The sequence below is a fragment of the Mustela nigripes genome, chromosome 2 (genome assembly GCF_022355385.1).
Source record: "Mustela nigripes isolate SB6536 chromosome 2, MUSNIG.SB6536, whole genome shotgun sequence".
Lineage (NCBI taxonomy): Eukaryota > Metazoa > Chordata > Mammalia > Carnivora > Mustelidae > Mustela > Mustela nigripes.
This window is the reverse complement of record NC_081558.1, coordinates 15,394,305-15,407,941: the sequence shown is the minus strand read 5'-3', so window position 1 is coordinate 15,407,941 and position 13,637 is coordinate 15,394,305. Positions and strand designations below refer to the sequence as shown.

General features: G+C 53.9%; 1 protein-coding gene across 1 annotated transcript; it reads right to left on the bottom strand.

The window, feature by feature from the left end:
- Window positions 1-2,842: 2,842 nt before the first annotated feature.
- On the bottom strand, window positions 2,843-10,548 carry CLEC3B (C-type lectin domain family 3 member B). Its single transcript, XM_059387803.1, has 3 exons — window positions 10,281-10,548; window positions 5,943-6,041; window positions 2,843-3,378 (listed from the first exon to the last, which is right to left on the bottom strand). Exons 1-3 carry the CDS (start codon window positions 10,387-10,389, stop codon window positions 2,978-2,980), a joined length of 609 nt encoding a protein of 202 aa, XP_059243786.1. The 5' UTR covers window positions 10,390-10,548; the 3' UTR covers window positions 2,843-2,977.
- Window positions 10,549-13,637: the final 3,089 nt, after the last annotated feature.

The following is a 13,637-nucleotide window of genomic DNA, read 5'->3' as shown; positions in this document are numbered from 1 at the left end:
TTTAATTGGTCTAGTGTGCAGCCTGGGCATTTGGCTTTTTAAGCACCTCAGGTGATTCTAATGTCTGCCCAATGTTGAGAATGACAGACCTAACCTTTCAAAATTTCCCTTTGATTGGCATCTCCAAAGCTTTTGACACACCAGGAAACACACAATGGGAAAGAGAAAAAAAGGGTAATGATTATGAAAGAGGCCTCAACATTAGTTCCAGGAGAATATGAAGAGACCATCTTTCCAGGAGAAGTTGAACCTCTTAGAATCCGGCTTCCTATCATTGCTTACATTGGTTTGGAAACTTCTCCAAGGTTTGTATCTCGGAGCCAGAACCAGGACCAGTGAGATGAGTGAAGCACTGTGTGAAGCACTTGCCTGGGCTACAAAATTTAAGGAAGCATGAAAAAAAATTTTTTAAATACAAAAATGAAAACAATCTCAGTAATCATGATAAATAATAATTGAACGTGAGATGTTTAAAAATAAAAATGAGTGCAAGTAAATCCATGAGGAACAAAGTGTCAAAGGCTAAAATAAAAACAAGTTCCCAGGGCGCCTGGGTGGCTCAGTGGGTTAAGCCGCTGCCTTCGGCTCAGGTCATGATCTCAGGGTCCTGGGATCGAGTCCCGCATCGGGCTCTCTGCTCAGCAGGAGCCTGCTTCCTCCTCTCTCTCTCTCTGCCTGCCTCTCTGCCTACTTGTGATCTCTCTCTGTAAAATAAATAAATAAAATCTTTAAAAAAAAAAAAAAAAAAAAAAAAAAAAAACAAGTTCCCAGGACAGGGTGTACCCAGGTTTGCAAGCTATGGGTCTCTATTCCAAACGGAAGAGCAAGAGGGTCTGTGGCCCATTAGCGATGCCTAACGATTCTCTGGCCCATACTGCCCCCTGCTGCTGGAAGCGGGAAGTGCTCGCTGCCTGCCCGCGATCCGCTGCCGTGGCACTTCTCCACTGGGGACCTTTGCTCTCCCACAGAGGCATGGTGCCCTCTTGCGGGAAGCCGCCCACTTCAGGGACTTTCAAAAGGCCGTGGTCACCTGCATCCATCTAGATTATAGCGCGGCGTGGGGAGGGGTGGTGTGTGTACCCAAACTGAGGGTGGCAAGACCTAGATTTGTCTCAGCTTTGCCTCTGAGTTGTCTTAAACAAATTGCATCAGCCTTCTGAGCTTCTTTCTTTCTTTAAGATTTTATTTATTTACTTAGAGAGCAAGAGAGGGGAGAAGGTCAAAGGGAAAAGCAGACTCCCCAAGGGGCTGGGAGCTTAATGTGGAAGTCCATCCCAGAACTCATGACCTGAACCAAAGGCAGTCGCTCAGCCAACTGAGCCACCCAGGCTCCCTCTGAGCCTGTTTCTGCAACTCACGTGGATCTTTCTACTTCTTCCCATAATTATTGGATTACATGAGAGGCTTTCTGGGACAAAGCCCAGCAGACTGCCTGACACATTTCACGGTAAGCGACCTCCCCGAGCCCACCTCACGGCCACGGATCGAATCAAACAGTCATCAATTTATTACTGAAGGCAAGGCACACTAAAAAAAGACCAGGGAGAAGAAGGTGCAGATGGTGGATGATACCACGGCTGATGGGACAAGGAAGACTTCCCGTACAAGGTGTCACTAGCCAGGACACGCCACAAGATGGCCAGGAGCCTCCTGGGGTCACCAGGCCACTTTTCCAATGTTTTATTTCAGGAAAGCTCCAGTACGTGAGGCAAGCATCACAGTGGTGGTGGAAAACCCAAGGCCCTTGGGATCAGCCCTGGGGTAAAATCGAGGCTCTGTCACTTACTAGCTGTGTGACCTTGAGGGAAATCGCTTAACCTCCTTGAGTCTCAGCTTCCTTTCCTACAAAATGGGGATAATGACACATCTTGTCCTGGGTGGATAAGATTTTAATAAAACAACATACTGGAAGTTCCTGTGCTCTGGTGAGCTCAACAAGAGGTAGCTATTGCTAGCACGGAGCTCTTTGTAAGGAGTGGGAAGTGTTGGCCATGGTCCTATGGGGCTCCTAGACCAGCCCCCAGGGCATGCTGGGGGAGGATGGGGATGCAAATTCTCCCCCAGATGGTCTCTGCTCCTATCCCCACCCCTCAGCCCCCAGCAGGACTCAGACATCACTGCATCCCAGAAATGGATCCACACAACAGGAGGGGTTAGGGATGGGGTCACCCCTTCCCTGGAGTGGGGGAGGGAATACTGGATTCCAGCACGTGGAAGTGGAGTTTACAAAAGGAAACCTGGACATGGGAATCAGGGCTGTGACTTTGACAATTACTGTGTCCATGTCAATTTCCCCACTTCCATAATAGTGCCATGGAAGAAAATGCCCTTGCTCTCTAAGTAAATACACGGAAGTATTTCAGGGTAAAGGGGGACTCATGTCTGCAATTTACTGTCAAATGGCGGGGGTGGGGGGTGGAATAAAAGCATAAAGCAAATACGGGGAAATGTTCATATTTGGAAGATCTGGGTGAAAGGTATCCAGGAATTCTTGCAACTTTTCTGTAAGTTGGAAATTCTACGATGATAAGAAGTTATACAAAGAAAAAAGACAGCAGCTGTCAGGGGTTCTGTTTCCCCTTACTCTTTTCTGTCCTCCTGCTGAGAATCCGTTGGTGCTGTGAAGTGTGTGTGTCCAGCTCGCTTTCCCTCTCCTCTCTCTCCTCCTCCTCCCTTCCCCCCTCCTCCACTCTTCACCTCTTTCATTTCCCCCTCCCTATGCTCCCCTCCACCTCTTCCGCCCCTCCCCCCCCTCCCCCTCCTCCCTCCGTCCGCCCTTCCCTCCGCCCCCTCCTCCCGTCCTCCCCCCCGGAGCTCTGGCAGAGGCGCAGCCACTCGCGGCCCAGCGGCACCAGCTTTATTTGCGCGAGCGCGAGCGCGGGCGGGGTGCGGGCCGAGCGGGGATCGGGGCTGCGCGGCCCCGTCACCCCCGCCCCCATCACCCCCACCCCCTCCCCCTCCCCCGCCGGCCCTGCGGCTACACGATGGCGAACTGGCAGATGTAGGGCAGCTTGTCGCGGCAGCGCTTGTCGAACCACTTGCCGTTGGCCGCGCCGGCCAGGGCGGCGCAGTTCTCGGCCTTGCCGCCGTCGGGCTGCGCGGTGATCTCCGTCTCCCAGTTCTTGTAGGCGATGTGGCCGCCGGTCATGTCCACCCAGACACCCTCGGACGCCATGTCGTTGAGGCCCAGCCAGATCTCGGCCTCGGCGCCCACGCTCTGGCGCAGGTAGTCATACAGGGCGTCGTTCTCGGAGCCCGTCTGCGGGGTGCCCAGCGTGCCCCCGCGCGAGATGCAGTCCTCGCTCGCCTCGTGGAAGGTCTTGGCCTGGGGGAAGGCCAGAAAGCATTTCTTGTGCACCTTGGTACCCTTCAGACAGACTGCGAGTGGGGAAGAGACGGGGGAAGAGAGGGCAATCAGCCGAGGTCTCCAGGGTCCCTAGCCCCAGGCCAACGCCCAGGGCCCCGTCCACCCTCCTGCAGTCCCCGCTTCTGCGACCCCGGCCCTGGACAGCCCACCCCCACCCAGGCTAGGGCTGTGACGGACACTAAGGAAGAGCCGGGATCCCCGTACTAGAGGAGAGCCCCTAGCTCAAGGTCACCGCCCTTCCCTGGGCACCACATCCAGTGCCTGGGAGGGTGTGCCAGTGTAGAGACAGGATCAGCTCTGGTCACAGGGGTGGAATTCTGAGGAGCCCTGTCAGCGTGGGAGGCTATGAACCTCCAAGGAATCGACAGACATGGGGGAGGGGTGGGAGGGAAGAACTGCCTTTTGCCATGAACTTTGTGCCAGGAAGTCCCCACCTCATCATCTCACCTCAGGGGGATAGTGCCGGCTAGGTTATATGGACTTTGGCCAAGCACAAAGGTTAGACAGGAGAGAGATGTTAGAGCTCCTCCAGTAATCTCCCCCTACACCTTCCACTCTACTGATGAGGAGACTGTCACCCAGAATGGCACCGTGCTTCTAAACTTTCCCTCTGGGGCAGATACTGTTGGTCAACCCAACCAACAGCCATTCTCCACCCCCTTCTCCCTTGTCTGCCTCCACTACAGAGGCTGGGAAAGCTTCCTTCTTGCATCGAAGCTACAGGTGGTCATATGATAGAGATCTGATCAATAAGGTGGGAATGGAAGACCTTCACTGTCCTGAGAAATAGCTGGGCCACCTTTTCTCCTACATCTTGCCTTGAATACCGGCAGGATGCCTGGAGCGGGGGCAGCCATTTTGGCACCATGAGGCAAAGCTTCTGAGCAAAAACTTACAGCTACCCACTCTCAGACTCAATTTTTGTTTAAGCTACTGTTAGGTGTTCTGTTCACTGGAAGCCAAAGCATGCTAGACTCTTCCCTTCTAGAGCCCCTTCACCCTACCTGCTATGTTAAGCAGGCTGTACAAAATCACGTGTTTGTCCACCCTTCAACAATTTCCTGAGTGTTGATATGTGGCAGGCACTATGGTGGGCTATGTGGTGGAAGAGACAAGGCAATCAAACATGGCCCCTTTGTTCCTGGGGCTTACCATCTAGTGGGGGAGGCAGACTTAAATAAGCAAACGAATAGATCATTACAAACTGCAATAAATACGATGAAGGAAGGAACATCATCTTGTGAGAGTTGTAACTAAGGAGCCTGACTGAGGCGAGGGATTACAGGGTTCTCAGACAGGGATGCCATATAGTAAGTGGATCTCGCGGGGAGCAATTCAGGCTGCTGGAACAGCAGGTACAAAGGCCCCATGGTAGGAAGGGCAGATTGTGGCACTTTAGAGGGACGGAAAGCTGGTCACTGTGCATGCTGAAAGGAGAGACCTGGGTGGGAGGAAGTGGGTGCAAACTGCCCAGTGAGAAGGATCTGGAGGTCTCTGAGGAGGCACGAGGGGAGCAGAGGACCCAAGGTTCGGGACATGCTGTCAGAGAAGCATCAGGTGAGAAGGTAGCTGTGACCACAGGGAGATTTGTAGATTGCCCAAGAAGGGGCAGTCCAGGTGATAACTGGAAAGGCAGCATAGCAGAGCTAAGAGCAAGACTGTTCCTTCCAGCTGTTAGCAAGACACTCCACGTCTTAGTGGGAAATGGAGGCGGGTTGTAGTAATAAGCCCCAGCAGGGGTATTCTGCACATAGAGCACTTGGAGCAGGGCCAGGCCCTCAGGATGCTCACCTGTGAGTGTTACCTACTACTGTTTGTATTCTCTGTGCTCCCCAGGGCACACTGACAAAGGAGAAGGTGGGATAGAGAAGCTATGAAAGGAACATGATGGGGGGGGCCCGGAGAGAGAAAGATGAGCTGGCCAGGGAGGGGGCCCGACCTTGCCCCCAGGCTCTGCAGCTGTGTGCCTATGTCCACCCTTGCTTGTCTGGTGAGCGCAGAGCCAGGAAGCCCCAAACCCACCTTTCCTCCCACCCAGGGCGCACTGGGCAGGCTGCTCCCATCCAGATCCTCGCCTACTCACCAGCCAGGTGAGCGTGGGCGAGGAACGTGACCTCTCTGTGCCTCAGTTTCCCCCATTTCAAATGGGTAGGATAAACCCCGCCTTGACATAATTAGGATGATGAAGAGCGTCAGCACCAGCAAACGCAGTGAGGCACAGGGGAGTGACGCTAAGGTGCCCCTGAGGGCTGTGGGGGATGGGCTGAGTGGAGGGTCCTCTGGGGGCTCATGAGGAAGGTTGCGGTCCCTGCTCCACACAGCGCTCCTGGGGCCACGCTTCCGTTGGGCGGTAATGGGGAGGCTTTTTGTCCTTCGAGAGCATTCCCATAGGCACACGTGTCGGGGGATCGGGCCCCAGAGGAGCAGGTGGAGGAGGGGGCTCCCTGGATCCTGACAGCTGGGGCCCCGGTCCTCGCTGGAGACTTCCAGGCGCGTGCCTGGCTGCCCTTGCCTGAGCCCTCCTGGTCTCCGCTCCCCTCCCCACCCCTCACCCGCCCCGCGCATCTACGGTCACCTGTCTGCAGGGCCTGCTGCTCCTTCAACAGCGCCACCTCCTGGGCCAGGTTGTCCAGCTGGTTTTTGAGCTCCTCAAACATCTTCGGAGTCACAGCATCTGGGATGGACACAATCACAAAGCGGTGAAGAAGGCAGGGAGAGATGGGGGCGGGGCAAGGGACGGGCTGGGAGAAGCCCTCGCTCTGTCGACCACAAGGGGGACAAGGGAAAGGATACTCTGCACTGCTTTCTCCCAGTCCCCACTGAAGGTAGTCTGAGGAATTGCTTGTCATTCTCCACCTGCCCGGAGACCCACCCTTCACCTGCTCCGATTCAAGAGAGACCCATGGTTTGTTGAGGAGTGTGGCTGGGGGTCGTTTGGAGTTGGGACTGGTAGGGGCCGGGGAGGAGGGCATCCCCTACCACCCTCCCAGCTCCAGAGGAGAGCAAAGCAAAGGAAGCAGAACCAGATGCCCTTGAGACCTGCCAAGTTCACCTCCCAAGACTGGAGCAATGGGACACGGACCAGCAGAGCATGCACTCCAGCCCGGGGCGTGGCGTGGCGGAACAGGTGCACATGTGCAAGGGCACTGAGGTCTCGAGGATGTGAGTAACCTGGGGCGAGCTGCTCATCTGTGAAAGAGGATGATAATGGCCCCACTTTAGGGGACTCTGGAGAAAACAGAGACTAAGAGTGAGAAAGCACGTGAGCAGCACTTGGCTAACAACAGACCCTGTGACCCATGTAAGCATCTCTTAGAGTCCTGCTTCACAAACAGGAAACCAGAGCCAGATGAAGATGGAAGAGCGCAGAGCCAGCAGTGGGCAGGGCTGGCTGAACCCAGGGCGCATATGGTTCTGGGCTTGATCCCCCACCCCCCTTTGTGACAGGACCAGAGTCCTAATGTGAGCCAGCCTGAGCACAAAGATGTGTTGGGAGCTGGTTGTGCGCGAGCCAGCAGAGGAAGGTGGGAAGCGTCTCTGTGTGTGTGTGTGTGTGTGTGTGTGTGTGTGTGTGTGTGTGTATGTAGAGCACTCTGTGGGTGGACCCCTGTCTTACTGAAATCCCAGGGGCTTCAGAAAAGGCTGTGTGGCTTGGGGTGGAAGGCTGGGAAGTGCTTCCATGGTCCATTTAGCTGTGCCTGCATGGAGTCCAAGGTCATGAGCGATGAAGTCAGAGCTTTTGTCCACCCATAAGATGCTTTTGCACCTCAGGAATCTCAGGAAACAAATGCAAGCAAGAAACCTACTTGTATATACAGAAACTAGTGATGTAATTTACCAAATATGAGGAAAATAGCACCCGGATAAGCAAGGGGGAAAAAGGGGGGCAGGAGGATTTAGGGTTGGCAAACTAGCCTGGCAGGGTTATGTGTGCCCCGTGCTGGGCCTCTGTCTTGGCAAGTTCATGGCAGCTCTGTACCAGTCATATAATGTATCAGCACAGGGTGCCAAGTGAGGTGGTGCAAGTTGGATACTGCACAAAGGCCCTCAGCTGAGGGAACTAGTGGGGGCTCATGTCTAGTCCCTAGCCTTGCCCTGGCTATGCTGGGTCAGATCAGAGAAAGGGGTGCCTTTCTACAATTTGGCAGCTCAGAGGGGTACCTTTGTAATTTGCATCCAGGTGCCCGTGTGTGCAAGGGGCCCTCCAGGAAATGGTCAAGGAGGAAGGCACCAAAAGTGTTCCACCCAAGGAAGGTGTAGGAGTGAGGAATGTCTACAGCTCTGGACGAGGAATCAGGAGGCCCTGTGCTACCCCTCTCCGTTTTTGAGCCTCAGATTCCTGATGTGTGTGATTGAAATGGACACCCTCCAGGTCCCCCAGTCCCTGTTCTGAGGGCCTGTGAGCCCCCTGCAGCCCTCCTGCCCACCTGAGCCTCCCTGCCAGGTGTGGCCACATGGCTACTAGAACTCCAGTCACCTGAGCCTTCCCAGCATGCATTACCCCCAGCTGACCTCATACAGCTAGCTAGGGAGACACCTCCCACCTAGGAGCAGATGAGCTCCTGTAAGCACCCAGAGCTCTCCCCTAACCCTGGAGGTCTGGGAAGGGGGGAGCTTGCCACACAGCCAGCCTCCCCTATCTGTTCATCCCCCCGAACCCCATTCCAGGCACCACTTTGCTCCTCTTCTGGACTCCCTCCCCCACGTTTGCACACAGCACCTACAGCTAGTTTGTTTCTGGGATTCTCAATCCTGGTGGCTCCTTGGAATCACTGGAGATTTGTGGAAAAGGCAGATGCTGCCCCATCCCCCAACTGCCAGATCCAGCATCTCCACGGGTGGCGCGCCCAGGCTCCTGGATTGTAACAGATTCCAAGATGGTGCTGGCACCCAAGTGAGAGCCATCAAAGTTCCTGGGCCGATTTGCACCTTAACGAGCAGGGTGGTAACCCTTCCCTAGGGTGCTCGGCCCATATACCAGCACCTCTGTGGAAAAGCGCTCTGGAAGCATTTGCTGGTGGAAGGAAGCAAACCAGGTGAGTCAGAGCACACCGAAGCGGGTTCCCGAAGGAGGCCAGAGCTGGACAGAACATTCCACCAGTGTCGTCAGCGGTCCTGCAGGCCTCCTCCTCCGTGGAGACACCCTGGGCCGGGTTTGCATGTGATAGCGCCAGAAAGGACCAAGTCGTTTTCTGGTCTGGACTTCTCCTTTTTCATATGATACATGATTTGCATGATGAAATAACTAAATACTAATCTCTGGGAGCTGAGACATTAGCCACTGTTGTCCACATTTAAAAATTCTATTATCTGCCTTTGGAACTGCACTTCCTTTGGAAGACCACCCCTGGGTGGTCATTTTAGCTAATGCTCACGGACACAGTCGTGCGTGATAGTGACTCTGCTTTTTCATGAAAATTTTGCAGAGGTAATACCTGCATGTACCTTTTTAGAAACCCAAACAGTTCAAAACATTACAGTCTCCTTTCTGACTGACATTGCCTTCAGCTCCCCAGGTTTTCATCCCAGAGGTAATCACTGTCACTAACTCTTGTGGATCCTTCCAGAAAAAAATCTGACTCATATAAAAGGAAATGTGGGGGCGCCTGGGTGGCTCAGTCCTTAAGCGTCTGCCTTCGGCTCCGGTCATGATCCCAGCATCCTGGGATCGAGCCCTTCATCGGGCTCCCTACTCCGCGGGAAGCCTGCTTCCCCTCTCCCACTCCCCCTGCTTGTGTTCCCTCTCTCGCTGTCTCTCTCTCTTTCAGATAAACAAATAAAACCTTAAAAAAATTAAATCAATAAAAGGAAATGTGTATTTGTATATAAACCCACATTTCAAAATAAATGTAGGCATGGTATCCATTCTGTTTTGAACTTTTCCATTCTGTTTTGCACTTTCTGTTCTTAACTTTATAAACTGAACCTTTGAGGTCATTATCTGTCATCCACACATCTGCTCCTTTCTCTGTCACAGCCCTGGGTGGGTGGGTCGGGGTCGTCTCCACTGTCCCGAGGGGCCTTTCCACATTCCGCTAGTCCACAGCCAACGGGCAGCTGTCCATCTACAGAGGAGGCTCAGAGAGCGGCCCGAGGACAGCCCACAGCCCCTCGCCTTGCCTCTTCCAGGCTCTTGGCTCTGGCCGCCCCTTTCTCTGCCTAAATCCACATTCTCATCCCCTGGAACTCTCTCTCGGAGCCTCAGAGCCCTGTGGGGGTGACCGGCCGGTTCATTGCCATGGCGTTTCGCTAATGTTGTCTCAACACAGCCTGGGGTGACCTCACCACAGGCACGCAGGCCTCCAAGGGTAGGCCCTGCTGCAGCCAAGGCAACCCAAGGACACCCCAAACCCAGAGGCAACAGAGGGAGTGCAAGCCTGCTCCTGGCATCTTCGTTTGGGTTCCCACATTTTTGTTTTCTCAAGGCTTCGTGATACACTGTCCCCTGGAGAGTTAACTGGGTCCTTTTTTTCCCCCTGTGCATGAAGTAGATCATAGGGGCCAAGCCCTGGGCTGTATAGCATTAAATCCTAACCAGACGGCTTTCTTTCAGCAAGCGCCACTATCCCCATTTTACAGTGGAGTAACCCCAGGTTTGGAGATTACAAAGCAGAGCCCATTGGCATTGCCATACCCCAGGTTTGATTTCTTTAACATATAGGAGGGTGGAGATGGGCGGAGTAGGTGTCGGTTTAGAAGATCTGGAAGGTTCTGTCTCATTCTAAGAGTCAGGGATCCTTCCAAGTCTGACAACCGCCCCTGATACTGAAGAATTTGCCCAGGGTCCAGGGGTAGCTCACAAAAGTTCCCTGGACTTATCAAGAAGGAAAATGAAGGGAAGGAACGTACGAAGCCGTGACAAAGAGGGTGACCACCCTTGGAAGATGGGGAGGAGCCCTGTCCCCCTCCTTACCTTTCTTGACATTTGCAGCCTTCTTGACCTTGGGGGCTGGCTGCTCAGCGGTGACCTGGGTCAGGAGCGAGAAGAGGCAGAGGAGCAGGTAGGCCCCCCAAAGCTCCATGCTGTTGCACCGGCTGGGGCTGCAGCTGCTGCCTAGCTTTGGCCTGGGTCCGGAGAGGAGTGGCGGCCACCGTCCGGCCCGCACGTCTTAAGGCAGCAGCCACGGGGACCTCTGTCCAGGAAACCCTCCCAGACGGTGCTGCGTGGCTTGCCAAAAAAAAAAAAGAAAGAAAAGCCTGCAAAAGAGGCAGGCCTGAGAGAGCCTGGCTGCCTGGGGAACACCCACCCAGCGATCTGGCCCTGCCTTCTGAAGCAGACTCACTGTTTTCTAGAATTCTGAAATCTACACAGTTGTTGTCCGAGCGCACATCTCTTGAGCAGTTCCGCTGGGCAGGAGTAGAGGTGCCCCCTTCCCCAGCATTAGCTCAAAACAGGTACACTCCGTGACCCGGGGCTCAACGCCTGACTGCATAGATAATTTTGTGTTTCCGTCTTTATACATTTGGTGCATCTTTGGGTCAAAATACCAGGGAATACCTCTCCTTGCTTCACGTTTCTATCTCTCCACCATCCTATCCTGAAGCAGAGGTGACCACACGGGGAGAGGGGGAAGGTGCGGGACAGGGTGGAGCAGGAAGAAAAGGTCGTCCTGGCCCAACAGGGTGGAGAAGGGCATGGGGGGTGGGGGCGGGGGTGATGCAGGGACAGGGACCCTGTACGGAGAGCTGGGGTCCAAGCGAGGAGAGGAGATCATCCTGCATGGGAGGTCGGGTGCGGGGCATGGACGGGATAAGAGGGAGGTGACATACAGGGCTCCATCCATCAAATCAGCAAATCTGTTACAGAACAAGGGAGCCCGTTTCCTCATCATCTGAGAAGGGAGGGGCCAATTTGGAGAGGCAGGTAACTAGAATGCTGGAGGATATCCCATGGTGGAGGATAACAATTAGAGCCATCGCTGTGCGACTGTGGACTTCAACACATAAAGATGAGCCCATGCGTTTAGATGGAAATGTCCCTAGCTGTCACTGGGAGTGCCGTGGAGCAGCAGCCCCTCCAAGGCCCCCAGCACCCCTAGCCTCCAAGCCCTGGCTTCTCAACCCAGCTTCCCCCGAAAAGGAACCAGAGCACCTGGACGAGAGGCCTGATTCCAGGGCCCAGGCAGGGAAAGTCAAAAATGAACAAGTTTCTCCAGAAAGCAGGCAAGTGAGTGCTCAAGGGATGATGGAGACATGCCGGGAGCACTTGGAGCCAGCTTGGGGGAGCTCCCAGGGCCCGACGGTCAGCAACTGCGGTGGCAACAGCACACCCAGGTGTAAGTAAGTGGACACGCTGATTATCCCACGAGGAAAGGGGTATTTTCAGAGATCCAGATAAGTTGTCCACAAAACACTTTTTCCCTTAAAAAGAGAAAAAGAGTAAGGAAGGAAGACTGGCAGACACTACTTCATCCATTGACCCAAGTAAGCCTCCCAGCTCGTGGGGCAGGTGGGAAGCCTGCAGCCCCCGAGCTCCTGATGGGAACACACCACCATGTCTGTCCATCCGTCCGTGAGGTTCCTGCCAAAGAAACGTCACACAGACGACTGAGCCGCTGATGCCAGTGCTCTTGACATGGGAATTGTCCATTTCCCCCGAGCAAAGGATTGTTTGCAAAGAAAATACAATACTCTGTAACTTGGGCTTTTCTTCCAAGAAGCCTGCCATAGAGCTCTCTGTCGAGCCCACCCTCGGATTTGGGGAGGGATCTGGGTCAAGAACAAGCACCCCCAGCCCTTTAGTGCCCGGAGTGGGGGAGCAGGCGGAGGAGGGCAGCGCACGGCAAGAGAAAGCGTGCTGTGTTTTTCTTTCACTAACTCCTTTGGTTTCCCGGTTTTCTCACCTTGGCTCTCGGGGCACCAAGGAAATGGAAGGAGTTTGTTTCAACTACGGGGCAGCCAACTATGGGCACCCCACATTCTCGATCCTAAACATGAATGGGGGTGGAGATGGGAAAGAAAGAAAGCTGGAGAGGCAGACGGGGCCGATCGCAAAGGGACGCTCCAGCCACCTTAACACAGCAAGAGTCTCTCTGCTGTGTTACTCTCACGCTGTCTCTCTGGACACAGACCAGAGGGAATCGAGGCCAGAAAAGAACCAAGCAGGGAGGGCTGTGATCAGACCCCCCTGTGGAGAGAGTGTTTTGACAGCTGAATGGGGCTGGACTGGGGGGTCCCGGGGAGGTACCGAGGACACATGAAGCACCTGTCCCGCATGAGCCCCCAAGCAAGGTGAGATCACAGCTTCACTGGGAGAACGGGACTTTTTCCTGCTCAACTTGGCAAGTAACCTTTCTATTGTCCAGGAAGGGGGCTTTTGTAGAGAGCTTTCTAGAAGGTAGGGAGCAGTGTCTGGATTTTTTACCCTGCAGCTTTTCCCAGGTGTGTGTACATGTGTGTGCCTGTGTACTTGTAGGTGTGTATACGTGTGTATGCCTGTGTACATGTGTGTACATGCATGACTGTGTGTGTGCATGTGTGCATCTGGGTGTGTGTGTGTATGTGTATGTGCACGCACTACACAGAGCTCCTCTATAAGCAACGGGGGGTCACCCATGCTGTTAAAATGACTTATGCAGGGGTCCCTGGGTGGCTCAGTCTGTTAAGCATCTGCCTTCAGCTCAGATCATGATCCCAGGGTCCTGGGATCCAGTCCTGCATTGGGCTCCCTGGTCTACAGGAAGCCTGCTTCTCCCTCTCCCACTCCCTCTGCTTGCACTCTCTCTCTGTCACTGTCAAATAAATAAATAAAATATTTTTTTAAAAATGACTTGCATAAAAATCACAGTGGGGCTTGTCTTTTGGTTCGGGGCCTCCTCAGGTTTAAGCTTGGTACGTCTCCCAAGGAGGGTCTCTGCAGCCTCTGAGATACACCGACAGCCCTGGGAGAGGACAAGCTCGTCACACACTTCGAATTTGCACCCATCACCAGCATCCTCAGGCTGACCTTTTAAAAGGGAGTCCAGTCCTGTGAATATCGTTGCCCTTTGGGCATCTGACTCTTTGTTTGGGCTCAGGTCATATCAGGGTCCAGAGATCGAGGCCCCTGTTGAGTTAGGCTCTGTGCCCAGCGGGGAATCTGCTTGAGATTCTCTCTCTCTCTCTCTCTCTCCATCCCCCTGCCCCCTCCCCCGCTCATGTTCTCCCTCTGCCTCTCTCTTCCTCTCTGAAATAAATAAATAAATCGTTAAGTCTCTAAAATATATCACTATTTTTGTGACCCAATTTTGGCATCTCATTTTTTAGTGGCTTTGGGAGGCCTCGAAGAATG